We start from the raw sequence: 27,075 nt of genomic DNA on the forward strand, positions 1-27,075 counted from the left end.
TCAATGCGAACTATATCCTTCTCCTGTAGAGCACTAGTGTAGTGGCTGTGCGGTCATGAAGTGTTTTTTGTTTCTGTTGTAGTTTCCGAGCCTTGTCTGCCCACACCTCATCTCTGTGGTCAGGTGCGACATAACTGGGAAGTCGTGTACGGATTTTCCGACCCAGTAAGAGCTCAGCTGGAGACTTGCCACTTGCTAGCGGGCCCGCCCTGTATGACATCAGGGCCAGATATGGGTCAGTGTTGCTGTGTGCTGCTTTCTTTAATAGTCTTTTCACAATCTGTACCCCCTTCTCCGCTTTTCCATTAGCCTGAGGATAGAGCGGACTGGAGGTTGCATGATTAAACTCATACTCTGAAGCAAATGACTGAAACTCACGACTGGCATAGGGAGGGCCATTATCAGAGACCAGGGTTAGAGGGATGCCCTGCCTGGCAAAGATTGACTTCAGGTGAGTTATCACAGCTCTTGATGTGGTACTGGACAAGAGAGCCATGTCCGGATAGTTGGAATAATAATCAATAACTAACAAATAGTCTTTTCCTTCATAGTGAAATATATCAGTTCCAACCTTTTCCCAAGGTTGTGATGGTGTGCCATTTATTCAGTCCTGACTCTGTGTCTCGTAGTACAGTACTTCAAGCATGGCCAAGATGGCGTCGGATCCCGCCCCCGGATATGACGTCAGCCGTCAACCAGCTGTCAATCAAACCCCGCTGTCTTTACGACAGCTATGGTTATCCGTACATCTTCCCCCTTCAATGAAGACATAACACATAGAACACTTGTTAACATCATATAGAAACAGTCAGTGTAACTACACCACTCCTGGTACCATGTAATGTTATCTTAATAACGTAATTACGAGTCTCCGAAGCAGTTGTAGTGGAGTGCCATTTATTCAGTCCTGACTCTGTGTCTCGTAGTACAGTACTTCAAGCATGGCCAAGATGACGTCGGATCCCGCCCCCGGATATGACGTCAGTCGTCAACCAGCTGTCAATCAAACCCCGCTGTCTTTACGACAGCTACGGTTATCCGTACACACACCTTGAGTATTGTGTGCAGTTTTGGTCGCCTTACCTGAGGAAGGATGTTCTTGCCATGGAGGGAGTGCAGCGAAGTTGCACTAGACTGATACCTGGGATGGCAAGAATGACGTATGAGGAGAGATTGTGTCGATTGGGCTTATACTTGCTGGAGTTTAGAAGAATGAGAGGGGATCTCATTGAAACTTATAAAATTCTAACAGGACTAGACAGACTAGATGCAGGAAGGATGTTCCCGATGGCCAAGGAGTCTAGAACCAGGGGTCACAGTCCAAGGATAAGGGGTAAGCCATTTAGGACAGAGATGAGGAGGAATTTCTTCACCCAGTGTGGTGAACCTGTGGAATTCTCTACCACAGAAGGCAGGAGGCCAATTCATTAAATATATTCAAGAAGGAGTTAGATATATTTCTTAAGGCTAAAGGGGTCAAGGGATATGGGGAGAAGGCAGGGACAGAGGTACTGAATTTGGATGATTAGCCATGATCTCATTGAATGGCAGAGCAGGCTCGAGGGGCCAAATGGCCTACTCCTGCTCCTATATTCTATGTTTCTAAATTGTCACTGAGTTAGGGGAAAGTGTTGGAGCATGGAATGCTTTGCCACAGGGATAGGTGAAAGCACTGCATCTTTTAAGGGAAAATTTGCTAAATATTTGAAGCAGAGGAAAATACAAGACTGTGGGAAGAGAACAGGGCAGTGGGATTAAATTTGGGATCGTGCCAGCAAAGAGCCGCATAGAGAGGCCTCCTGTTTTGTAAGCCTCAATGGTTCTAAACGTCATGAAGATCTGCAGGCTGTCTTCGAGCCTGTCTTAGCTTTTGCTTCTGTTCGAGGATTCAGTTTTCCTTTCCGCGCCCATTGCAGGTTTTGAGACGGCCCCTTGGGTCTGCGCATGGGCAGTGGGTGGCTCCGGAAGAGGTTGGTGTGGGAAGAGACGCGGACCGGCGACTTGTTTCAGGTGAGCAGGAGCCGAGGCTCTCGGTGTGCGCAGAGGCCCGGTCCGATTCCCGGGGATTAATGGTTCTCAGGCCAAGAAGGCAGGGCCTTTAGCCACCGGTGTGTCTCCTGCCCTGTCGGGGGTGATGTGATGGCTGCTCCATTCTCTGAACTGTACATGACTCCTTACTGAAGGCCATTCGCAGCCGCTGCTCTGCTGTTTAGTTTAAAATGTGTGTTTGTCCGAGGATGGGGAGGAGGGAGCCAAAGGGTTGATTGAGAACCTTAGGCCCTTCCAGCCCATTCCTGCCAATGCACTGTGCATCCTGACCGTTTTGCCTCTGCTCCTGAGAGAGGTGAATGATGACCTTGAGCTCTTTTAAGAGAAAACTTTGAAATGTAAAAACTAAAATCAGACGAGCAAAAATAATTTTGAGATGGTTACAGCCAGTTGGTAACCTTGTATCCAAAGAAAGAAATTGCATTTATATAACAAGTTTAGGGAAACACAGCAGCCTATTTGTGCATGGCAAGCTCCCACAAACAGCAATTATATAAATAACCAGATAATCTGTTTTTAGTGATATTGGTTGAGGAGTAAATGTTAGTCAGGACTCCAGGAGAGCTCCCTCTTCTTGGAATAATGTCATGGGATCTGCGTCCACCAGAAAGGCCAGACAGAGTCTTAATTTAACATCTCATCCGAAAGATGACGCCCCCAATTGATGGCACTCCCTCAATGCTGCACTGAAGTGGCAGCCTAGATTATGTGCTGAAGTCTCTGGAATAGGTCTTGAACCCACAACCTTCTGATTTAGAGGTAGGTTCCCTGACCTTGTATTTAGCAGAATTGCCTGAAACTTCAAGTTGCATTTCAACTTGGTTAATGGATAACCAGCAGACTGTAAACTTGTGACCTGCTTGAGATACCCCAGCGTAAAGTCTAGTACTGAATTCCCTGCAGGTAGTTTACACTGCTCCTATAGGTGAGTTTAAACCTGTGAATATCTTTATTTCATCATGTGAAATAGGGCTTAAAAGTGGATAAATCCCCAGGTCCAGACGAGATGGATTCCAGGCTGCTGTGTGAGGCAAGGGAGGCGATTGCAGGGGCTCTGACACAAATTTTCAGAACCTCTCTGGCCACAGGGGAGGTGGCAGAGGACTGGAGGACAGCTAACGTAGTACCATTATTCAAGAAGGGTAGTAGGGATAAACCAGGGAATTATAGACCAGTGAGCCTAACATCAGTGGTAGGGAAATTATTGGAAACAATTCTGAGGGACAGAATTAGTCTCCACTTGGAGAGTCAAGGATAGTCAGCATGGCTTTGTCAGGGGAAGATCATGTCTGACCAATTTGATTGAATTTTTCGAGGGGGTGACCAGGTGTGTGGATGAGGGTAGTGCAGTTGATGTAGTCTACATGGACTTCAGTAAGGCTTTTGACAAGTCCCGCATGGGAGACTGGTCAAGAAGGTAAGAGCCCATGGGATCCAGGGCAATTTGGCACATTGGATCCAAAATTGGCTTAGTGGCAAGAGGCAGAGGGTGATGGTCGAAGGTTGTTTTTGTGACTGGAAGCCTGTGTCCGGTGGTGTACCGCAGGGATCGGTGCTGGGTCCTTTGCTGTTCGTAGTGTACATTAATGATTTAGATATGAATGTAGGAGGTATGATCAGTAAGTTCGCAGATGACACGAAAATTGGTGGAGTGGTAAATAACGAGGAGGGAAGCCTCCGGCTACAGGACGATATAGATGGGTTGGTCAGATGGGCAGAACAGTGGCAAATGGAATTTAACCCTGAAAAGTGAGAGGTGATGCATTTTAGGAGGGCTAACAAGGCAAAGGAATACACAATGAATGGTAGGATCCTAGGGAGGACAGAGGATCAGAGGGACCTTGGTGTGCATGTACATAGATCCCTGAAGGCAGCAGGACAGGTAGATAAGGTGGTTAAAAAGGCATATGGGATATTTGCCTTAATTAGCCGAGGCATAGAATATAAGAGCAGGGAGGTTATGATGGAGCTGTACAAAACGCTAGTTAGGCCACAGCTGGAATACTGTGTGCAGTTCTGGTTGCCACACTATAGGAAGGATGTGATTGCATTGCAGAGGAAATTCACCAGGATGTTACCTGGGCTGGAGCGCTTCAGCTATGAAGAGAGACTGGATAGGCTGGGATTGTTTTCCTTAGAGCAGAGAAGGCTGAGGGGGGACCTGATTGAGGTGTACAAAATTATGAGGGGCATAGATAGGGTAGATAGAAAGGAACTTTTCCCCTTAGTAGAGGGGTCAGTAACCAGGGGGCATAGTTTCAAGATTAGGGGCAGGAGGTTTAGAGGGGATTTGAGGAAAAACTTTTTCACCCAGAGGGTGGTTGGAATCTGGAACTCACTGCCTGAAAGGGTGGTAGAGGCAGGAACCCTCACAACATTCAAGAAGCATTTAGATGAGCAATTGAAACGCCATAGCATACAAGGCTACGGACCAAGTGCTGGAAAATGGGATAGGAATAGATAGGGCTTGATGGCCAGTGCGGACACGATGGGCCGAAGGGCCTCTTTCGGTGCTATATAAATCTATGACTATTTCTCGCTTAAAACATGTGCATTTACAAACTTTGATGTTGCAGCATGTGGAGTTGAGGGACCTGTTTTATATATATCAGTGGAGAGTGGAATCAATTAAAAAAAAAATGTTTGCACTGCTCCCATGTCTGTTGACGGGGCAACTCTGGGTTATATACAATCTCAACAGCTCATAAATGAATAGTCGATATACTTGCAAACTGTGCATCAAACTTTTAGCTGTCCTTTTTGTACAGGTAATGCAACCAACATCGACTGTATCTGCATCATGTCTTTGCAGATATCGCTGTGCACCACACTCTGCACTTTACATTCATACATGCTAATACAATATTCTTTGTGTTGCACTATACCATTTCTTCCACAAAGAGTGTAAGTATGGGGTGGGGCAACTGAGCAAATTCCCTGCAACACAATAGCTGTATACAAGTGTTAAACAAATTGTAGGAATGAGATACAAGCAGGTCATAAAAGCGATTTAGAGCAGTTCATTGGTCTGCCACTTTTGTGTTTTGGTTTAGTATTTAAGTCGCTTTTGACTTGTCTGTACACTTCTCCATCTGGAGTATAAGATTAATAGGTAATGCAGAGTGAAAGAAGTTAATGACTTGATTTGTCTAATTATAGACTAAATTATGTGCACCCTCAATATGCATAAATGGAGGCATAGCCAGTGGATTATTTTTGTTGAGTCCTGCAGTGCAGGAAGGACTCAATATGGCAGAAAGCCGAGAGGAGTACAGAAAGTGCAGGGGTGAAAGTAAAAAGGAAATTAGGAAAGCAAAGAGAGGGCATGAAAAAATTTTGGCAAGGAAAACCCAAAGATGTTATATAAATACATTAAGAGCAAGAGAATAACTAAAGTAAGAGTAGGGCCTATTAGGTACCATAAAGGTAACCTGTGTGTGGAAGCGGAAGACATTCGTATGGTTCCTAATGAATACACTTTGCGTCTGTTTTCACAAGAGGGACGATGCAGACATTGCAATCAGGGAGGAGTGTGAAATATTAGATGAAATAAACATAGTGAAAGAGGAAGTATTAAGGTGTTTAGCATCTTTTGAAAGTGGATAAATCCCCAGGCCCGGATGAAATGTATCCTAGATTGTTAAGAGAAGAGAGGAAATAGCAGAGGCTCTTGCCATCATTTTCCAATCCTCTCTGGCTTCAGGTGTGGTGCCAGAGGACTGGAGGACTGCTAATGTGGTACCTTTGTTTAAAAAGGAAGAAAGGGATAGACCGAGTAATTACAGGCCAGTCAGCCTAACCTCGGTGGTGGGAAAATTATTGGAAAAAATTCTGAAGGACAGGATAAATCTTCAATTAGAAAGACACAGATTAATCAGGGATAGTCAGCATGGATTTGTTAAGGGAAGGTCGTGTCTGATTAGGCACTTTACAGCCTTCCAGACTCAATATCGAGTTCAACAATTTCAGATCATAACCTCGGCCCCCATTACATTTTCACTTATATTTTTTATCCACACCTTTGTTTTGGGCTTTTCCCCCCCCCCCCTCCTTTTTCCCCCCCCTCCCACATGGCAGCTGTCTCCCATTCTGCCAGCGCATTTCACACCTAATCTAGAGCCGTCTTTTGTCTCCACTAGTCCTTGCACCATCTCGTCTCGTTTTGAATACCTCTTAATGTCTCTTTTTTGTTCTCTCCCAGCCTGGCCTCTTAATCTATTTCATTTCCTGTGCTTCTTTAGTCTTGACAAAGGGTTCACCTGAAACGTTGACTCTATTTTCTCTCCACAGATGTTGCCTGGCCTGCTGAGTTTTTCCAGCATTTTCTGTTGTTATTTCGTGTCTGACTAACTTGATTGACCCTCCTTGTTACCTCCCCAAAAAAATTCAATGAGGGTAGTGCGTTTGATGTAGTCTATATGGATTTTAGCAAGGCATTTGACAAGGTCCCGCATGGCAGACCTGAACTTAATATTGTGCAATAGCAGTAGAAAAAGTGCAAAAGGAGAATGCACTAGGACAAGTGTAGCACAATCATTTAATTTAATTGTGCGTTTAGCTCATTACAGAAGTCCTTGCAAGGGGGGTAGGTACTGTGAAATTCTGGGTAGGTGGAGCATATGTAATAATAGCCTGATATTGTGTGGTGCAGATTCTTTACTATGGATCTTGCAGGACTAGTTAGCATTTTCTGTTCACATTTTGCAACATCTTGGTTAAGCTCCCACTTTTAAGGCCAGTGTGAATCTGCATCTGTGACCTTTATCTTACAGTGAGGATAAATAACTGTATTTTCTTGAGCTGTTTGAATGTACAGTGCACAGCAATTCTTTCAAATTTCTATGACTTTTTTTTACACAGGAATTCACAGTTGAAAGATGGCAAACAAATGTGCATCAGATTCATGGCAAGATTGCATGGAAGTTGCAGTTGCTGTTGCCCGACAAGCTGGTGCAGTGAGTAAATAAATGGGATTTGAATTGTGCTTATTTTCTATGTTCAGTAGATCTTGCCCACAAATCTTAAACTATCCAGGGAAGTTTGTTTTCTTCTAAAAAGGCTATTTTTAAATGTTCAGTTGAACAATTTAGTGCAATTAAAATAATTTTAAACCCGTGATTATCTTTATTTCATATTTCTATCTCAAACCATGTACGTAATCCTCATAAATTGCATCAAAAAGTCCATTATTTTTTAATATGAAGATTAAGCATTTTATAAAACCAAAAATGTATTGACTTTCTTGTTCTGCGAGCACAGTCCAGCGTACTCAAATGGTTGCATGCTTGCTGAGGGAGGATAGATTTTTTTTTTCTTTCCTTCCCAGGAAATGTCATTTTCAGTTTGGTCTTCATACTTTCTCCAAATCCACTATTGTTCCCTCAGGGATTTTTCCTTTATGTATTCCCTTTGGCAGGAATGACTCCTGTTCAGAGTAAGCCTACCTGTCTCATAATTCCTTCCAGCAGAATGGCTGCCTATTTCTTCAGTTTTATAATAAGTCAAGCGCCATGAGACATGATTTCTCAATCTCAAGGTTATAAAAATGTCCTTTCTACAATACAGCTAACCATCTGGTAGTGGAACACACACAATAGAAAAGTTTCCTTGTAGCATTGCTTGATGTGCTAGAAACTTAACACATTCACTCTTCCTTATTAGTAGAAAAATCACACATGGTCCAAAAACAGCTTGTGAAGTTTACATATCTCATAAAAAATTCTGCATTCCATGTAGTTAGTTATCTCATCAGTGAAAGGATATGACTCTCATGAATCACTGGCAACTTGAAAATCAAACTGCATGTTCGTAGTATATTAAGTAACACATAGCCTTGGTATGATTATGACTGGGTGTTCTGAGGGATTGATGGCCCAAAAAATTGCTAATCTGTAAACTTTATCTAAATACATTGGCAAATAAAACTAGTGGATACCATTACTACAGCTTCGATCTAATACCAACTAACAGTGTCACAGCATTTGAAAGTCAACCGTCCCACTGATTATAAGGTATTACTGCTGTGCACTGCAGAACACATCCTTTGTGTTCTCTCTGCCATTTGCTCCCCCCTAAAAAATCTGGTCCAATTCTATTCATAAACCAGTTTCCTTTTAATTTATAACTGTAATATGCAAAAGTTGAACACGTGCATTATTATATTTGAAAATATTGTAAATTTTCTTCAACGGCGCAGCCTCTTTCACTCATGCATTAAACAGCATTCAAGACTTTACATGCAGTGTGGTTCATACATATCCAGTCTTCACTTGGATTCCAAAATGTACCTTGAATGAAAGTGTCTACTTTTAAATCTGTAAATTTACAGAAGTACCTGACCGTGTAATCTCAGAACAATGTGCAAAGAAACTATGGTGCAACAGTTATTGCTGTGATGATTAGTTGCTTACTGTATTTGTCATTTATGGTGGGTTTGGTGCAGTAGTGCACATGCACTTTGTTTAGCCATTCACTTTTTTTTGTAATAGCAAGACAAACATTGTGTTCAGTTGCGTATTTGAAATTTAGAAAACATCTGTAAACTGTCATTTGAACAAGTGTTGGTTCATTCGGAGTGACTTTGCTAAGTTGCACTATGTTTAGTTTATCTCTTTTCCTATTTATTTTATCCAAATTTTTAATTTGTCAAACTTTTAGTCAATGCAATGCTGAGGCAAAAATATGAATATTAAAAAAAACACACTGAAGAATAATTGGAGGGGGACAGGGAAGGAGTTGACATTTTTATTCTCAATATATTTCAATATTTTACATCTTCAAAGAGACAAAGGCAAATTCTTGTTCCCATTACGAAATTATGGGGATATAGGAATGCGACAGCTCCATGGGGTTCTGTAAATTTAATACACTCATTTTCTTTGCAGGTTATTTGTGAAGCTTTGAAAAAAGAACAGACTGTACAGATTAAAAGTTCTCCTGCAGACCTGGTGACCGAGACTGATCAAAATGTAGAAAAAATGATTCTGTGCACCCTAAAGGAAAAATTTCCTTCTCACAGGTAAAGGATTATTGTAATAATTTGAGTAGGAGGTGTAATTCTGAGCACTACTGCACCATATTAATGCATCACAAAAATATACTGGTCAAGAAGTTTTCAAATCAGAAATAAAAACAGAAAATTCTGGAAATACTCAGCAAGTCAGGCAGCATCTGTGGCGATAGAAACAAAGTTAATGTTTCAGGTCGATGACCTTTTTATCAGAACTGAAAAAAGTTAAGAGCTCTAACAGGCTTTTTAAGCAAGTGCAGGGGCAGGGAAACTACAAAAGTAACTACAAAATGCTTAACTTAAGAACTTTAATGTCTTACTGTAACTTTTATTTATTTCAGTTTTATTGGTGAGGAGTCAGTTGCAGATGGAGCAGCAAGTGTATTAACAGACAATCCCACGTGGATAATTGATCCCATTGATGGGACCACTAATTTTGTCCACAGGTATGCTTTTTGGCTGCGAAAGGCTTCATGTTTATGGAGAAATGTATACTGTATCGGCTGTGTCGATCTGATAAATTGAAGCTTTTTTTCTTGTGTGCTTACGGAGCGTTATCTGAATATGGTTCTGTATTTCTAACTAACATAAAACTTTAAAACTACATGTTTAAAAGAAACTTCAAGATGCTTGGTGTGAAATTAACAGAAGTGGATATTGTTCATTCAACTCGGGCAATTTTGTTTTATAGGTTTCCCTTTGTAGCAGTTTCTATTGGCTTTTCTGTGAATAAACAGGTAATGCAAGTATTTTGTACAGAATTTAATTTTTTGTTCTGAATAATTTATTAGGAAGCAATGTGAGAATTGTAAACAATAAGAATGTTGTAAAGCTACTGGGCAGGAGTTGTATGTTAGTCTTAAGAATATTGAACTGACATTCAATTATACTCCTCTTAGGATATATCTGCCGCTGACCTACATTGGCTCCCAGTCCAACAACAACTCAAATTTAAAATTTGAATCCTTGTGTTCAAATCCCTCAATGGCCTTGTCCCATACTATCTCCGTAACCTCTAAATACCTCGAGTCCTGCAACCCTCTGAACTTTGCATTCCTCCAACTCCGGTCGGTCTCTTGTGCATCCTCCATTTCCTTGGCGGCCATGCGTTCAGCCGTCTAGGCCCTAAGCTCTAGAATTCTCTCCCCATACCTCTTTGCCTACCTACCACTCTCCACCTTTTTAAGAGGCTCCCTAAAACCTACCTTTCTGACCAAGCATTTGGCCACCAGCCCTAAGATCTCCTTCTTTGGCTCGGTGTCAGTTTTTGTCTGATTACTCTCCTGTGAAGTGCCTTGGAGTGTTTTACTATGTTAAAGCCACTATATAAATGCAAGTTGTTGTTGTTGAATTGTATCTCCTTATTTGCTTTTTCAGTTCAACACAGGCAGTTGCAACAGATGAAGCTAATATATTTCCTAGTGCACTGAGTATCTCATTTTCTATATATTGCATTTAGAGTGAAATTGGTGTTGTATATAGCTGTGTGGAGGACAAGATGTACACAGCTCGAAGGGGGCAAGGTGCATTTTGCAATGGGCAACGATTGAAAGTATCTGGACAAGAAGGTGAGTTAAAACCTTTCAGTTGCTTTGTGGTCACAAGGATGGTAAATTAGCTGGGCATCTTTGGGCTTTGGTAAGTATTTATGAAGAGAGAGTTCGAGGCTCCCTCGTTTTGAAGGCTTCAGAGATACAGATGTCCACGTGTTGAGTTAGATGGTGAAGAGAGAGTGGGAAGAAGCTAGTTTATGATCAGTGATCTTCAGCAAATTCAAAAATTATGCCTATTTTACTATCCAGTTAAAGTATGAGCCTCATAATTTTAATTAAATTATAAATAAAAGTACTTTCAACAATTAATTTATTGTTTAAAAAATGCTCATTAAAATTGGAGTACTCATTTTGAATTAGTGACCTAGATTTGTTTTGGGCTCTTTCTATTGGGTCACATTAAAGGCAACAGATACATAACATCGTCTGTCTTTGTAGTCAGATGAGGTGCTTCTTCATGTGGCTTTTTGGGGATGCAATAGAATGTTTTCATTTGAAAATCTTCAGTCTCCACAGAGACAGCCCAGACAACTTGGATACACCACCCAATGACCAGTTGTAAATTAGCACGATCAGAAAGTTGGTGGAAGAAGGTTGCCTGCCTGTACAATGGTACCTGGCATGTTTGGGGTGGGGTGTGGGGATGGATGTAATTGTTTTCATATGATATGAATGCATGCCAAAGTCTAATGTGTCGTAGATATACTTTCATTTTTTTTAAATTACAGGCTTCTTTTATGAACATTTATTGAATAGGATTAATCTGTCAGTGTAGACGTAAATGTTCTTGTTCTCTCTCCACAATTACTCTAATATCAAATAACTGCTCTGGCGATAGTTGACCTTGTGGTTAGGGCACATTTTTCTATTTCTAAGCACTTATGCCAGCATACCTTGGATCCCAAATGGAAATTTATTTCAGGTGGACCACCTCTGAAACCATTCTGTTTGAAAGAATTAAAACCTTGCATTTATACAGGGCTTTACACGTTCTCGGGATGTTCCAAAGCATTTCTCAGCCAATGAATTACTTTTGAAGTGTAGTGTATCCGGGAATTCCCTATCTAACAACCCCACTGTGGGAACACCATCCATCACAAGAACTGCAGCAGTTCAAATAGAAAGCTCACCAACATCTCCTCAGGACAGCGAGGGATGAGCAACAGATATGATCATCACCCACATCTCAAGGACATATATTTTTAAAGAAGTCACTGTTATGTAGGCAAGCACAGCATTCAATTTGCACATGGCAAGGTCCCACAAACAGTATATTACGATAAATGACCAGTTAATCCGGGCCTTGGGTTAACAATATATCTGAAAGATAACACCTCCGACAAAGCAGCACTGCTTCAGTAGTGCAATGAAGTGGCTGTGGTTTTTGAGTAAATTAATAGTAATATTCACTTTTAGTTTTTCCCAATTTCTCCCCTCCCTGCAATTGCTTTTTGTTTTTCCAGTTTTCTGTTGCTGGGGTATGACTCCATGGATACAGGCAGCTCTCCATTAACTTGCACAAGTGGCCAGTCTTCATGTGCAACCTTAGACAGTGAGTGTCAGCAAGCTGTTTTGACAGCTGAGAACATTACAGCCCAAACCAGTCAAGTTCTCACCTGATGTTTTTACATGCACACTTCCAGCAGGTGTGGGAATCCTGGCTAAAGTTTTCTTTTCCTAGCACAGCAATGTTGAGACCAATTGCAGTGCTTCAACTGAGATCTAATAACAGCATTCAGCAGGAACATGGGATCCTGTATGGTTTAGTGCTTCATTAGATGGTGTCTTTATCCATTCAACCAATAGAGGAGCTGATATTAACATTTCTCATCCGCCTTTGCTGACCTTCATACAAAAATTGACAAACTTGCCAACCCATGATTTTTGAGTCTTGGGACATTTGGTTGCTTTGGAGGTTAACCCCCCCCCCCCCCCCCCGAAAACATGTAAAGAATCTAATAGTCCACAGGGAAATTGGAGAGTTAAATGTTGTAATCTGAGAAGTGCTCTTCTCGTATGTCAGTTTTCCAGTACTGATGCATGATTTGCAGTTAGATATCCTTGCCTTGCCATTGTATGTTGTTGAATAATTGTCCATTAAATGTTGTAGATATAAGCAAAGCTCTTATAGTAACAGAACTTGGGTCTAATCGCACACCAGAAATCGTGAAGACGGTTCTTTCAAACATGGAAAAACTAATTTCTATTCCGAGCCATGGGTAGGTATCTTAACTTTCACAAATGACATATGAAATTCACTTTTTTTGTATGTGGACTGTTGTTCATTCAGATAATGCTGCAGCTGTAATAGACAACAATTTCTTTGCTAGAAACTCCTAGGATGGCAGTTTCACTTTTGGGACCAGAGTTCTAGTCTAGTCCAGACTCATGGGGTGTAAGTCTCCTCTGTCTACTGACTGTAAAGGTCCTATTTGGAATGTGTTTCAGTAGTCTCAAATGCAATAGTTTAGGCATAGGTTAAAAATAATAGGGTAGAGAGAATATGTATGTCAGGAAAAATTGAGTAGGTGCCATCAAACTTAGGTTTTAAAAACCTTTAGGCTGTAAGAGGGATGTTAGAAGGTCTATAGTTTTGACTCTGGGGGAAAAATGAGCTGGAGCAGAGGACAAAGTCATTGATATGAAGAACCAAGTGGGAGAGAGAATGGAGTCCTGAGTTGGTGGAGAAAGTCCAAGAATGAGCTAGAGTAGGGAACAAAGTATGGGCTCTGATATCAACATTGAGGATACAGGTGGGGAGGAATGCATATTTGGAATTTGGGAGGCAAGTGGGGATGACTGGGTGGAGGCTGGAGAAAGGGGAAGAGAAGATTGCGACTAGAGGTAAAACAAAAGATCAGTCAGCTGATTTTTTGTGTGTGTCCTGTCCAGGACTATGCAAAAGGTATCCGAGGTGTGAATCTTTAGGTAAAGGAACAGTGTTCAACTCCTGGACAGACTTGGGCTTTACAGAGTTAGAAGTTTTCGGAGGCAGGTTTAGCAATAAAGTTGATGTAGGAATTTAATTTGAGATCAGAGTTGTTGATGAGGTCAATAATGTCTTTAGATTAAAAAGGACTAAGTGTGGGTTCATCAAAGGGAAGAGATTGGCAATTGTTGGTTGAACTTGTAAGATATCAAGAAATTGTATTTGAAGAATTAAGGGAAGATGTTCCATCACTTCACTTAGTATGGAAAACATCAAAATTGCACTGAGGAGAATAATACTTGCTGAATATGTTTCAGAATTCGAGCTCTGGGAACTGCAGCTGTAAACATGTGCATGGTGGCAACCGGTGGTGCAGACGCCTACTATGAGATGGGAATTCACTGCTGGGATATGGCAGCAGCCGCAGTCATTGTTACTGAGGCTGGTGGTGTTGTGCTGGATATATCAGGTAGTTTTGAGTCATGAATTTGCTGTTTTGTATATAAATGGAACTTTCTAGTATAGTTTCAGATTATGGTTTTTCTGGTAAAAGCAGACTCCTTTACTTGAATAGATTCAAATCTTAAAAAAAAAAAAAAATACTTTCAGATTTAGGAGCAATGCACACATTTGTTAAATTTAGATAAAATGCCAAATTCTTTGCACATCTTCAGATGATGCTATTCAGTCAGATTTGGTCAAAAAAGTGCTTAAAATTTACAAAATGGTTTCTCAATATGTACACTTAATTTCTAATCCTTAGCATTAAAGTACATTCTGCACATGGCAGGCATATACCTAAATCCTTTGAACTGCTATTAAATGGTGGCATGTTCCCCCTCCCTTTCAAAAATGCAGTCATCAGTCCCTCCTCAAAAAAGATACCCCTCTGTCTTTGCAAACTACTGCCCTGTTTCCAATCTCCCTTTCCTCTCAAGTCCTTGAATGTGTTGTCCCCTCCTAAATCTGTGCCCATCTTTCCTGCAACTCCCAGTTTGAAATTCTGCCATCAAGTTCTGACCCTCCCAAAGTACCAAATTTGCCCTAACCAAAGTCACAAATGACATCTCTGTGACTGTAACCATAGTGCATTATCCCTCCTCATCCTCCCTGCAGCCTTTGGCACAGTCAGCTATACCAATCTCATTCCTCCATTGTCCAGTGGAACTGTTCCTGCTTGGTTCCACTTTTAAGTATATGATCATAGACAAAGCATCTCTAACAATGGCTTCTCTTCCTGCCCCCGCGCTATTACCTCTGCAATCCTCCAATTAACTATCCTGGTCCCCTGCTCTTCTTCATCTACATGTTGCTCCTTGGCGACATCATGAGCATCCATGCCGATGGCACCCAGCTCTACCTCTCACCTCCAGACTTGTCTATTCCAATGCTTTCCTGGATGGCCTCCTATCCACCGCCCTCCGTAAGCTTCACCTCATCCAGAACCCTGCTGCCCGTATCCTATCCCACACCAAGTCATGCTCACCCGTTGCTCCTGTCCTCGCTGACCTACAATCGTTCCAGGTCTCCCAATGCCTCAGATTTAAAATTCTCATCCTCATGTTTAAATCCCTTTATGGATTCGTCCCTGCCTTTCTCTCTAACCTCCTCCAGTTCTACACCCCCCCCCCCTTCCCTCTCAGGAGAGGAGGTGTAGTACTGGAGGAGGTTAGAGAGAAAGGCAGGGGCGAATCCATGAAGGGATTTAAACATGAGAATTTTAAATCTGAGGCATTGGGAGACCTGGAACTATTGTAGGTCAGCGAGGACAGGAACTATGGGTGAGCATGACTTGGTGTGGGATAGGATATGGGCAGCAGGGTTCTGTAGAACTAAGTAAAGGCTAATGTCAACACTTTATTTCCATTCATAATTTTTGTATGCATTTTAAGGTTGACACAAAATAACCTTTAAAGTTAAAGTACAACTAATTGTAAGAACACTCTGATATCCCTTTGTCATTGACATTTTATTTTCTCCTTTTAGGAGGACCATTTGATCTGATGTCACGCAGAGTGATTGCTGCAAGTAGCAGAGCCATTGCAGAGAGAATAGCGCAAGAAGTGCAGACAATCCCTTATCAGAGGGATGATCAGGAGTAATGAGAATGTATTTCTCAATACAGTTTATTATAACTCCAGTTTAAGTAGGTTTCCAGTGTTATTTGCAAATGCACTGGGAATATCTCTGAACCCATTAAGTGGAAATGGTCAGGTCACGTTCAGTATATCTGATGCAGACATGCCAATTCACGCAAATTTATCGCGAGAGACGCCATTTCGAAACAAAATTAAGCTTCACTCATGATCATGCGACAGAGCTGTCAATCTCGTGATTTTTTTTCTCCCCTCGCAAAGCTGGTTGCTTGTGATGTCAGTAATCGCTTAGTGACAGCCGAATGCACTTCCTGTCTGGGAGCAAAGGTCGGGGAAGCACCAGATGGTCTGTCCAAGGAGTAGGATAGTGTTGAGTCCCTGGCTCCAGGAGCCACTGTTCTCACTGAACTTGTGTGCGCAGTTTAACTGCTACGATTTCTCAAAAGTGGCGCGAATGCCGCACCATGTGGGTGAATGAAGGACAGTTCCCGGCTCAACCTAAATATACTACACACAGGCTCATTAGCGTGTGCCCGAGTGTCAATCAGAGCCGCTACCACAGCAACCCTGCAAACAAAAACTATCTGCGTGCATGCAACCAGCATCCATTTTGCAGCTCCGCTAACTCCAAATTAAGTTTCATTGCATTGGCTTCAACCAATTTGTAATTTTATTTTCTTTGAAACAACAGCGATTGGGGTAATCAGTAATTAATATAGATTACCCATTTACAATTATCAAAGAAATCGCAAGTGAACTGGACTGGATTTACTAGTAACAAATCCACTTGTGTAAGTTTTGTGTTTTATTTTAAAGTCTGTGTTTTAGATACATTTTCAATTAAATCGAATAAAGGTTGAACAAACCACGTGTAAGCATAACTACTATTTTACTGAAAATGAAAAACACTGGTTGCCCATGTGTTATCAATCGAAAAAGAACTAATTTACACGTGCTCGACTTTTTAAAGGGGCATAACTGCAGTAATAAAGGTGTGTAGAAATGTCATCCCAATCACTGTCATCTTAACCATAAACTGAGATGCATTGCAACATGGTGATAACAGGTAGAATTTTTATGGTTTATGTTTGGAAAAAAATAGTAACTCATGATTTTTATACCAAATCTCTTGATTTATGAGATAGTGGGGTTGGCATTACTGCTGATGTATATTTTGCTTTTAGCACAGTGTTGATGAAAAGCATAACTTTCACCAATATTTTACAATAAAAGAATTACTTGCTTCTGCAAAAGCTGCTCAGAAGCTGATGTATTTAAGTGATGCAGCCAGAATTTGGACCATTACTACCAGTGGTTTCTGTTGGCATTTAGTTGGTGGCTATATGGTTATGGTATATAAACACACATTCCTTACTTGTTTTGATATTTAATGGATGGAAATGAGTGCAGAAATTGAATGTGAGAAGTATAATACGGGGGTAGAGTTTCTGCTTTGGGCGCAATTTGCAGCCGTTTTGAGAAGTTGTTTTCTCTCTCGGCAAACCCAAATTCTACCATGAACCAGTGCAATCGGGCAGCATTTTAGAACTTTTTTTTGCTTTAAAAAATATTCTGTGATATATTTAAGAGTGGTAACTTGATGCAGTTTGATTAATATAGCTGAAAATGGGCTTACCACATAAGCATTTTAATCAGTGTCTAGTCCACCTCTGAGTAACCCAATTATAAATTACTGAAAATTACTTTTAAAAAAAATATACAGAACCATTTGCTAGTGATATTGGGGTAGTCAGTTTCTTAAAAAAATATATTCAAAAGCTTTTAAAACATGCCTACGAAACATACGAACAATGATGGACAGCTAAAGACACTCTGGTCCATCCAGCCTGTCCCACACAGTTGTGATACCATACACCCCATCCAAAACTACGGCATCTCCTGGGAAAGGGAAAAACCCCATTAAAAACCAAGCCAATTTGCGGGGGGGAAAAATCTGGGAAATTCCTCTCTGACCCATCTAGGCGATCAAAACTAGTCCAGGAGATCAGACTGGCCCTGAATTCCCTACCTTTTGTGAGATGTAATGTCCGTCCCAACCAGAAACGGGTCCAGCTCCTGCTTGAAGGAATAAAGCCTATTAGTGTCCTTGTGCCCAAAAGAACCAGTTTAATTTTTGGAGCCTTCTCGAAGGCCTGCAAACGAGCGCAATTAGCAGAAACTCCTAATGGTGATTAATTCATCCTGGGGGTGTGGCCGGTTTCGTGAGCGGGGCTGCCTTCTAGCGCGATTTAAAAAAAAAATTTGTTCACGTGATGTGGGCATTGCTGACAAAGCCGGCATTTATTGCCCATCCCTATTTGCCCTTGAAGGTGGTGGTTAGCCACCTTCTTGAACCACTGCAGTCCTTGTGGTGAAGGTACTCCCACAGTGCTGACTTTGTCGTAGCGGTTGTGTACAACTGAGTGGCTCGCTAGGCCATTTCAGAAGGCAGTTAAGAGTCAACCACATTGCTGTGGGTCTGGAGTCACATATAGGCCAGACCAGGTAAAGAAGTCAGATTTCCTTCCTTAAGGGACATTAGTGAACCAGATGGGTTCCACGATCATTTGCACTAGTTCCCAGAGCTAGTGCAAATGATATCGGAAACTCAATTTGCTCTGAACATAACTTGCGCTTAAAATTTGGTGATATTTTATATAGAAACATAGAAGATAGGAGCAGGAGTTGCCCATTCGGCCCTTTGAGCCTGCTCCGCCATTCAATGAGATCATGGCTGATCATCCAAATTCAGTACCCTGTCCCTGCCTTCTCATATCCCTTGATCCCTTTAGCCTTAAGAAATATATCCAACTCCTTCTTGAATATATTTAATGAACTGTCCTCCACCGCCGTCTGGCAGAGAATTCCACAGGTTCACCACTCTCTGGGTGAAGAAATTCCTCCTCATTTCAGTCCTAAATGGCTTACCCCTTATCCTTAGACTATGACCCCTGGTTCTGGACTCCCCGGCCATCGGAAACATCCTTCCTGCATCTAGTCTGTCCAGGCCTGACAGAATTTTATAGGTTTCGATGAGATCCCCTCTCAATCTTCTAAACTCCAGTGAGTATAAGCCCAATCGACACAATCTCTCCTCATACGTCATTCCTGCCATTCCAGGTATCAGCCTGGTGAATCTTCGCTGCACTCCTTCCATGGCAAGAACGTCCTTCCTCAGATAAGGCGACCAAAACTGCACACAATACTCAAGGTGCGGTCTCACCAAGGCCCTGTACAACTGCAGCAAGACATCCTTGTTCCTGTACTCGAACCCTCTTGCTACGAAGGCCAACATACCATTTGCCTTCTTAACCGCCTGCTGCACCTGCATGCTTACCTTCAGCGACTGGTGCACAAGAACACCCAGGTCTCTTTGCACTTCCCCTTCTCCCAATCTATTGCCATTCAAATAATAATCTGCCTTCCTGTTTTTGCCACTAATGTGGATAACCTCACATTTATCCACATTATAGTGTATTTGCCATGTTTCTGCCCAATCACCCAACCTGTCCAAATCGTACTGGAGTTTCACGACATCCTCCTCACAGCATACCCTCCCACCCAGCTTTGTGTCGTCTGCAAATTTGGAGATATTACATCCAATTCCCTCGTCCAGATCATTAATATATATTGTGAACAGCTGGGGTCCTAGGACCGATCCTTGCGGTACCCCACTAGTCACTGCCTGCCACTCGGAAAACGACCTGTTTATTCCAACTCTCTGCTTTCTGTCCGCCAACCAGTTCTCTATCCGAGTCAATACCTTGCCCCCAATCCCATGTGCCTTAATTTTGCACGCTAATCTCTTATGCGGGACCTTATCGAAAGCCTTCTGAAAGTCTAAATACACCACATCCACTGGTTCTCCCTTATCTATTTTACCAGTTACATCCTCAAAAAATTCCAGTAGATTAGTCAAGCATGATTTACCTTTTGTAAATCCGTGTTGACTTTGTCCGATCCTGTCACTGCTTTCCAAGTGCTCTGCCATTGCATCTTTTATAATGGACTCTAGTATTTTCCCCACTACCGATGTCAGGCTTACCGGTCTATAATTCCACGCTTTTTCTCTACCACCTTTTTTGAAGTGGGGTAACATTAGCTACCCTCCAATCCATGGGTACTGTTCCAGAGTCTATCGAGTTCTGGAAGATGACCAGCAATGCATCTACTATTTCTAGGGCCACTTCCTTAAGTACCCTAGGATGTAGATTATCAGGCCCTGGGGATTTATCGGCCTTCAGTCCCATCAATTTTCCTAACACCATTTCCCTACAAATACTGATTTCTTTCAGTTCCACCCTTTCATCAAACCCTATGTTCCCCGGCATCTCTGGGAGGTTATTTGTGTCCTCCTTTGTGAAGACAGAACCAAAATATGTATTTAGTTGGTGTTCCATTTCTTTGTTCCCCATTATAAATTCCCCTGATTCTGACTGCAAGGGACCTACGCTTGACTTCACCAATCTTTTTCTCTTCACATATCTATAAAAGCTTTTACAGTCAGTTTTTATGTTCCCTGCAAGCTTACTCTCATATTCTATTTTCCCTTTCTTAATTAATCCCTTTGTCCTCCTTTGTTGAATCCTAAACTGTTCCCAATCCTCAGGATTATTGCTTTTTCTGGCCAATTTATATGTCCTCTCCTTGGATCTTATGCTATCCCTAATTTCCCTTGTTAGCCACGGTTGGGTCACCTTTTTTGTTTTATTTTTATGCCAAACTGAGATGAACAAATTCTGTAGTTCATCCATTCGGTCTTTGAATGTTTGCCATTGCCTATCCATCGTCAACCCTTTGAGTGACATTCCCCAATCAATCCTACCCAACTCACTCCTCAGACCATTGTAGTTTCCTTTATTTAAATTGAGGACCCTAGTCTCTGAGTCAACTACTTCATTCTCCATCTTAATGAAGAATTCGATCATATTATGATCGCTCCGACCCAAGGGGCCTCGTACAACAAGATTGCTAATTAATCCTTTCTCGTTACATAATACCCAGTCTAAGATGGCCTGATCTCTGGTTGGTTCCTCGACATATTGGTCCAGGAAACCATCCCGTAAACACTCCAGGAATTCCTCCTCCACAGTATTGTTACCAATTTGGTTGGCCCAATCTATATGTAGATTAAAGTCACCCATGATGACTGCTGTGCCCTTATTGCATGCTTCTTTAATTTCCCTTTTAATGCCATCCCCAACCTCCGCCTTACTGTTTGGAGGTCTATATACCACTCCCACTAACGTTTTCTGCCCCTTAGTATTTCTCAATTCTACCCATACAGATTCCACATCATCAGAGCTAATATCCTTCCTTACAATTGTGTTAATCCCTTCTTTAACCAGTAATGCTACCCCACCTCCCTTTCCTTTTTGCCTATCTTTCCTGAATATCGAATACCCCTGGATGTTGAGTTCCCAGCCTTGGCCATCCTTGAGCCACGTTCCCGTAATCCCAACCAAATCATTTGTTTACCTCTATTTGTGCAGCCAATTCATCCACCTTTTTACAAATGCTCCTCGCATTAAGACACAAGGCCTTCAGGCTTGTTTTTTTAACGCTCTTAGACCTATTAGAATTATTATTTACTGTGGCCACGTTTGATTTAAACCGTTGATTTCTCTGCCACTTACACGGGTTACTCTGATTTTGCGCCGAAAAAACCAGTGCAATCGAGTAGAAACTGTACCCCTGTATATATAATAAAGGGAGCTGGTGTAAGTGTAAAATCATTTGTTCCAAGTACATCCCATATGGAAACACTTGCTACTGTATTTTACTCTGATAGTAAGAGGTTTTTTTGAAACTCGCAAGAACTGAGAAATTTTCTTTTACTGATTTCTCCCTAATTCCATCTGCACCTGTTTGCAGGGCATAAAGGAGATTTCTGTTTTGAGTGGCGATAAAAATCAGCCCCACTCATTGAGTTCGGAATCTGATTCCTAAATTGATCTTTTGCCTTTCTTCAACCTAATTCATGCCCAATATTCTGCCTGAGCATGCTTGTTGGTTTTAAAAATACCACCCACTTTAGTTGTGAAACTCAGTAGCCCGAATAGATTGAGCGCAGTCAACTTGCACACACAAATTTAGCCTTCTACCATCTGCGCTTGAAAGGGAACATTAAGGATGGTAGGGGTCCCAACTTCTGAGTGTTGTTGGACAGCTGTTGTGAATTTTATATTCACCTGTTGTAAAGCATGGAATGTAGTGCAACATGATGTACCAAAGCAGATTAGCAGGCGGAGCCCACATTTTAGAGATGGTTTTGGTATTCCTGGAAGACATAGATTAGGATGTAGCTAAGGAAGGCTATAATCAAACTGAGTAACAATTCCCACAAAAGTAGTTAGAACTAGATATGATCACTACCAGCCAGGCATTTGAAGAAGTTAGTAGGGCATTTGTTTCCTTCTGCAATATTAAGTTGTTATGGATGGGTCTGCAGTACCAGGAGTATTTGATATTTTACATTGGAATTAAATAATTTGTGGTGTGCTTTTATGTTTCAATATGATGAGGTGCTATATTAATGCAAATCTTATTAAAAGGCTCCTATTCACAAGGATGGACTGCTGGCATATCTTCACTAGTCTGGAAGACTTGGGAGAGTGGTTTATAGTTATAGAAACAATACAGAGATAAATACCTGTAACAACTTTCAACATCCTCCTTTTTATATGGGAGGTGGTATGGCAGCCTTGAATCGTTAGAGCTAAAGGGCTGAATTTCCCTCTTCCTGCACCTACAGGATCAGGGCAGGACTTCTGGCCACTGTTCCAACCCCACCACGCTGCTGGTTCAGTTTTCTAGGTCAGGGGTCATTAAGCATTTGTGGCACTGGTGCAAGCAACCTAGGAGAAAAATTATAAAGGCAAACATTTAAAAAAAAAAAATTTGTTTCAAGATTTGTTTACTGTGACAGAACTTCAACGTGGTAAAAAAGACTGGCTACAGGTGTGGTACTGGAGGACTGCGAATGTGGTACCGTTGTTTAAAAGGGAGAAAGGGATAGACCGAGTAATTACAGGCCAGTCAGCCTAACCTCGGTGGTGGGAAAATTATTAGAAAAAATTCTCAGGGTAGTGCGTTTGATGTAGTCTATATAGATTTTAGCAAGGCTTTTGATAAGGTCCCGCATGGCAGACTGGTCACGAAAATAAAAGCCCATGGGAGCCAAGGCAAAGTGGCAAGTTGGATCCAAAATTGGCTCAGAGGCAGGAAACAAAGGGTAATGGTCGAAGGGTGTTTTTGTGACTGGAAGGCTGTTTCCAGTGGGGTTCCACAGGGCTCAGTACTGCGTCCTCTGCTTTTTGTGGTATATATATCAATGATTCGGACTTGAATGTAGGAAGTATGATTAAGAAGTTTGCAGATGATACAAAAATTGGCCGTGTGGTTGGTGATGATGATGATGAAGAAGAAGGAGGCCGCACTCTGCAGGAAGATATCGATGGACTTGTCAGGTAGGCAGAACAGTGGCAAATGGAATTCAATCTGGAAAAGTGTGAGGTAATACATTTGGGGAGGGCTAACAAGGCAAGGGAATACACCATAAATGGTAGGACACTGAGAAGTGCAGAAGATCAGAGGGACCTTGGAGTGCATGTCCACAGATTCCTGAAGGTGGCAGGACAGGTAGATAAGGTGGTTAAGAAGGCATACGGGGTACTTGCCTTTATTAGCCAAGGCATAGAAGATAAGAGCAGGGAGGTTATGCTTGAACTGTATAAAACACTAGTTAGGCCGTAGCTAGCATGCTGCGTGCAGTTCTGGTTACCACATTACAGGAAGGATGGGATTGCACTAGAGCGGTGTGGTGATTATTCCTTGTTTAGTAAAAGTATTGTGATTGGTTGTTTGTTAACTGCCTTGGGATATATGTTGTAATCTCATTGGTAGTTGATGATCACATGATGTGTTGTGGCCACCTTAAATTCAGTTCTTTTCCAGCTTTGGTTGGGACTGGATGTGGGAAGATGTGCTGCAGATTTTAAAGTTAATAAAGCCTAGCTTTGGAAGGCAAATCTATTCTTTATTTCAATTTATTAACTTTATGTTAGAATGGAGCGATATCTTCAACCAGAACGGTTCAAGGCTGACCCCAATTCTGCTGGAGTGGATGATAAATGGAAACATTGGTATTGTACATTTAAAAACTTTTTGGGCGTGTTGGATCAAGAGTCTCTAAATAAGCTGAATATGCTGATCAACTACATTGCTCCGGATGTATATAAATATATTTTGGACTGTAAAACTTATGAAGTGGCTATTTCTACATTGGAAAAGATTTTTGTTAAACCAAAGAATGAGGTATTTGCACGTCACCTTCTATCTGCCCGTAGGCAGCAGGTGGGAGAATCTTTGGATACTTATTTACAAGCACTTCGGTGCCTTAGTGTTAACTGTAATTATAAGGCCGTGACGGCTGAAGAATATAAGGAAGAATCGGTACGGGATGCTTTTATTAATGGATTACTGTCTAGATCAATTTGTCAGCGGTTGTTAGAAAATAAGACTTTGGATCTTAAAAGTGCTTTTGAGCAAGCTTCTACATTGGATGTGGCTCAGAGAAGTTCGGATTCTTATGCTCTTTTTAATTGGCCTGCGACTATGGTTTTGGCAGTTTTGGATGAAAAGGAATTATGTGGACTTAATGGGAGTGGTTTACTAGATTCTGAAACAGTTTCTACTTCGGTGGCTGTTGCCTCTAGGATTCAGAAGTGTTATTTTTGTGGGAATATCCGGCATCCTCGTCTGAAGTGTCCTGCTCGGGAGGCTGTGTGTAGTAAATGCGGCAAGAGAGGTCATTATGCACGTGTGTGCAAATCATCAGGTTCAATTACCTCCTCCTCTCCTGGTGTGGGAGGGCCCTCCTCCACTACCTCCTCTGTGACTATTCAGCCTTTAGATAGGGCGTTTATTGCATCAATTTCTGCTGCATTTGCTCATGGCCTAAACAAAGCTATAGTTACGGCTCAAGTTAATGGGTTGGAAGTGAAGGCCCTTATAGATACGGGCAGTACTGAGAGTTTTATAAGTCTTCAGTTTGCGAAGGAGAAGCATTTGAAAATTTCGCCTGTTACGTATCACGTGTGTATGGCTCAGACGACCCTTACTTCACAAATAGCTGGTTGTTGCTTTGTGAAAATGATTCTTCTAGGTAATACGTATACTGATATACGCCTATCTGTTTTGCCTAATCTCTGTGCGGATATTTTGATTGGACATGATGTGCTTCAGTTACACGAGTCTCTTAGTCTTTCATTTGGAGGGACTAAGCCAGCTTTATCTATTTGTGGATTAACCTCTTTATCTATTTCTCCATTATCACTTTTTCCAATTTGATGTCGGATTGTAAGCCAATTGCTACCAAGTCAAGAAGATATAGTAGTCAGGATAGAGAATTTATTAATTCTGAAGTTCAACGTCTCTTATTGGAAGGAATCATTGAACCTAGTTGTTCGCCTTGGCGAGCACAGGTAGTTGTCACGACTAACGAGAGACACAAGAAACGAATGGTGATAGACTATTCCCAAACTATTAATAGGTATATTCAATTAGATGCGTACCCTTTGCCTAAGATTGATGAGCTTATCAACAAAGTATCTCAGTATAAGGTTTTTAGCACTATTGATTTAAAGAGTGCTTATCATCAGATTCCTATTGTTAAGAAGGATCAACCATATACGGCCTTTGAGGCTGGTGGAAAGCTGTATCAGTTTTGCCGAATACCATTTGGTGTTACTAATGGTGTTGCTTGTTTTCAACGGGCAATGGATGCTTTTATAAGTGATAACTCCCTCTCTGACACCTTTTCATACTTAGATGACATCACAGTGTGTGGCAAATCAAGGGTGGAGCATGATTCTAATTTAAAAAGATTCCTTCAAGCTGCGGAAAAAGTTGGTTTAACTTTTAATAAAGAGAAATGTATCTTTTCGACTACTGAGGTAAATCTATTGGGGTATATTATCTCGGGAAACAAGATTAAACCAGATCCAGAACGTCTGCGACCATTGATTGATTTACCTTGTCCTACTAATTCTAAGGCTTTGCAACGAGTTGTTGGACTGTTTTCTTATTATTCTAAGTGGATTGCAAATTTTTCACGGAAGATCCGGCCTCTTATTCGGGTTACGACATATCCTCTATCATGGGAGGCCAGGACATGTTTTGAGAATTTTAAAAAGGATATTTTAGGAGCAGTTGTGCATTCTATTGATGAGCAGGTTTCCTTTGTGATCGAGACGGATGCTTCAGATTTTGCAATTGGGGCTACTCTGAACCAAAATGGAAGACCTGTGGCCTTTTTCTCACGTACTTTGAACAATAGTGAAAAAAGACATTCTTCAATAAAGAGGCATACGCAATAGTAGAAGCATTGCGTAAATGGAGACATTATTTATCGGGGCGACATTTCACGTTGGTAACTGATCAAAAATCTGTGTCCTTTATGTTTGATGTTAAACATTTTGGAAAGATCAAAAATGATAAAATAATGAGATGGAGGATTGAGTTGGCATGTTACCATTTTGACATAGTTTATCGTCCGGGGAAGGATAATGTTGCTGCTGATGCACTGTCGAGGGCTTATTGTTCTGTGATTCACGGAGATACGCTTATTAATCTTCACAATGCCTTATGTCATTCTGGGGTTACGAGGATGATACACTTTGTACGTAGTAAGAACTTGCCTTTTTCAGTTGAAGACGTCAAGCGGATGACTTCATCATGTTCTATCTGTGCTCGGTGTAAACCGAATTTCTTTAAGCCTCAACGAGCTCATCTTATACAGGCTACTTCTCCTTTTGAACGTTTGAGTGTCGATTTTAAGGGGCCTCTTCCTTCAACTACTCAAAACCGATATATATTTACTGTTGTGGATGAGTTTTCAAGGTTCCCTTTTGCTTTTCCTTGTGCAGATGTATCAGCTGCTACAGTTATTAAATGTCTGACTCAACTTTTTGTCATCTTTGGGATGCCTGCATATATCCATTCGGATCAGGGAAGTTCTTTTATGTCTTCCCAGTTGAAGGAATACCTTCAGAGTCGGGGAATTTCTACTAGTAGAACTACCCCGTATAATCCCCAGGGTAATGGACAGTGCGAACGATACAATGGGGTGATCTGGAAGGCAGTTATGTTGGCTTTGACATCCCGGAACCTTAAGAATACACAGTGGGAAATGGTACTGCCTGATGCCCTGCATTCCATTAGATCATTGCTTTCAACGGCTACTAATGTGACCCCCCATGAAAGGCTCTTTAACTATCCGCGGAGATCTACTATGGGATATTCGGTACCTTCATGGCTTACTATGCAGGGACCTGTGCTGCTTCGACGCCATGTTAGATTGTCAAAATATGATCCTTTGGTGGAGGAGGTGGAGCTGTTGGAGGCAAATTCCCAATATGCTCATATTCGATTCCAAGA

The 27,075-nt window shown here is 41.5% G+C and overlaps 1 protein-coding gene across 3 annotated transcripts; it reads left to right on the plus strand.

Annotated features, from left to right (window-relative positions):
• The first annotated feature begins 1,913 nt into the window (after nucleotides 1-1,913).
• Nucleotides 1,914-16,506, plus strand: impa1 (inositol monophosphatase 1). Of its 3 annotated transcripts, none has more exons than XM_085992770.1 (9): nucleotides 1,914-2,010; nucleotides 6,910-7,004; nucleotides 8,934-9,067; nucleotides 9,400-9,504; nucleotides 9,750-9,795; nucleotides 10,518-10,626; nucleotides 12,722-12,830; nucleotides 13,858-14,009; nucleotides 15,527-16,506. In XM_085992770.1, the coding sequence occupies exons 2-9, from the start codon at nucleotides 6,927-6,929 to the stop codon at nucleotides 15,640-15,642; spliced, it is 849 nt and encodes a 282-aa protein (XP_085848896.1). In that variant the 5' UTR covers nucleotides 1,914-2,010; nucleotides 6,910-6,926; the 3' UTR covers nucleotides 15,643-16,506. The 3 variants fall into 3 exon arrangements, with proteins under 3 accessions (XP_085848896.1, XP_085848897.1, XP_085848898.1); XM_085992771.1 differs by lacking the exon at nucleotides 1,914-2,010 and adding an exon at nucleotides 2,021-2,344; XM_085992772.1 differs by lacking the exon at nucleotides 1,914-2,010 and adding an exon at nucleotides 2,372-2,808.
• Nucleotides 16,507-27,075: the final 10,569 nt, after the last annotated feature.

This window comes from Somniosus microcephalus, chromosome 7, assembly GCF_052327205.1.
Source record: "Somniosus microcephalus isolate GS21.2 chromosome 7, FLI_Smic_1.0, whole genome shotgun sequence".
In the NCBI taxonomy this organism is placed as follows: Eukaryota; Metazoa; Chordata; class Chondrichthyes; order Squaliformes; family Somniosidae; genus Somniosus; species Somniosus microcephalus.

Coding starts and splice junctions, on each gene's coding strand:
- impa1 (XM_085992770.1), top strand. CDS start 6,927: ATGGCAAACAAATGTGCATCAGATTCATGGCAAGATTGCATGGAAGTT. Junction 9,068..9,399: donor GAAAAATTTCCTTCTCACAG/GTAAAGGATTAT, acceptor TATTTATTTCAG/TTTTATTGGTGAGGAGTCAG. Junction 9,796..10,517: donor GCTTTTCTGTGAATAAACAG/GTAATGCAAGTA, acceptor TATTGCATTTAG/AGTGAAATTGGTGTTGTATA.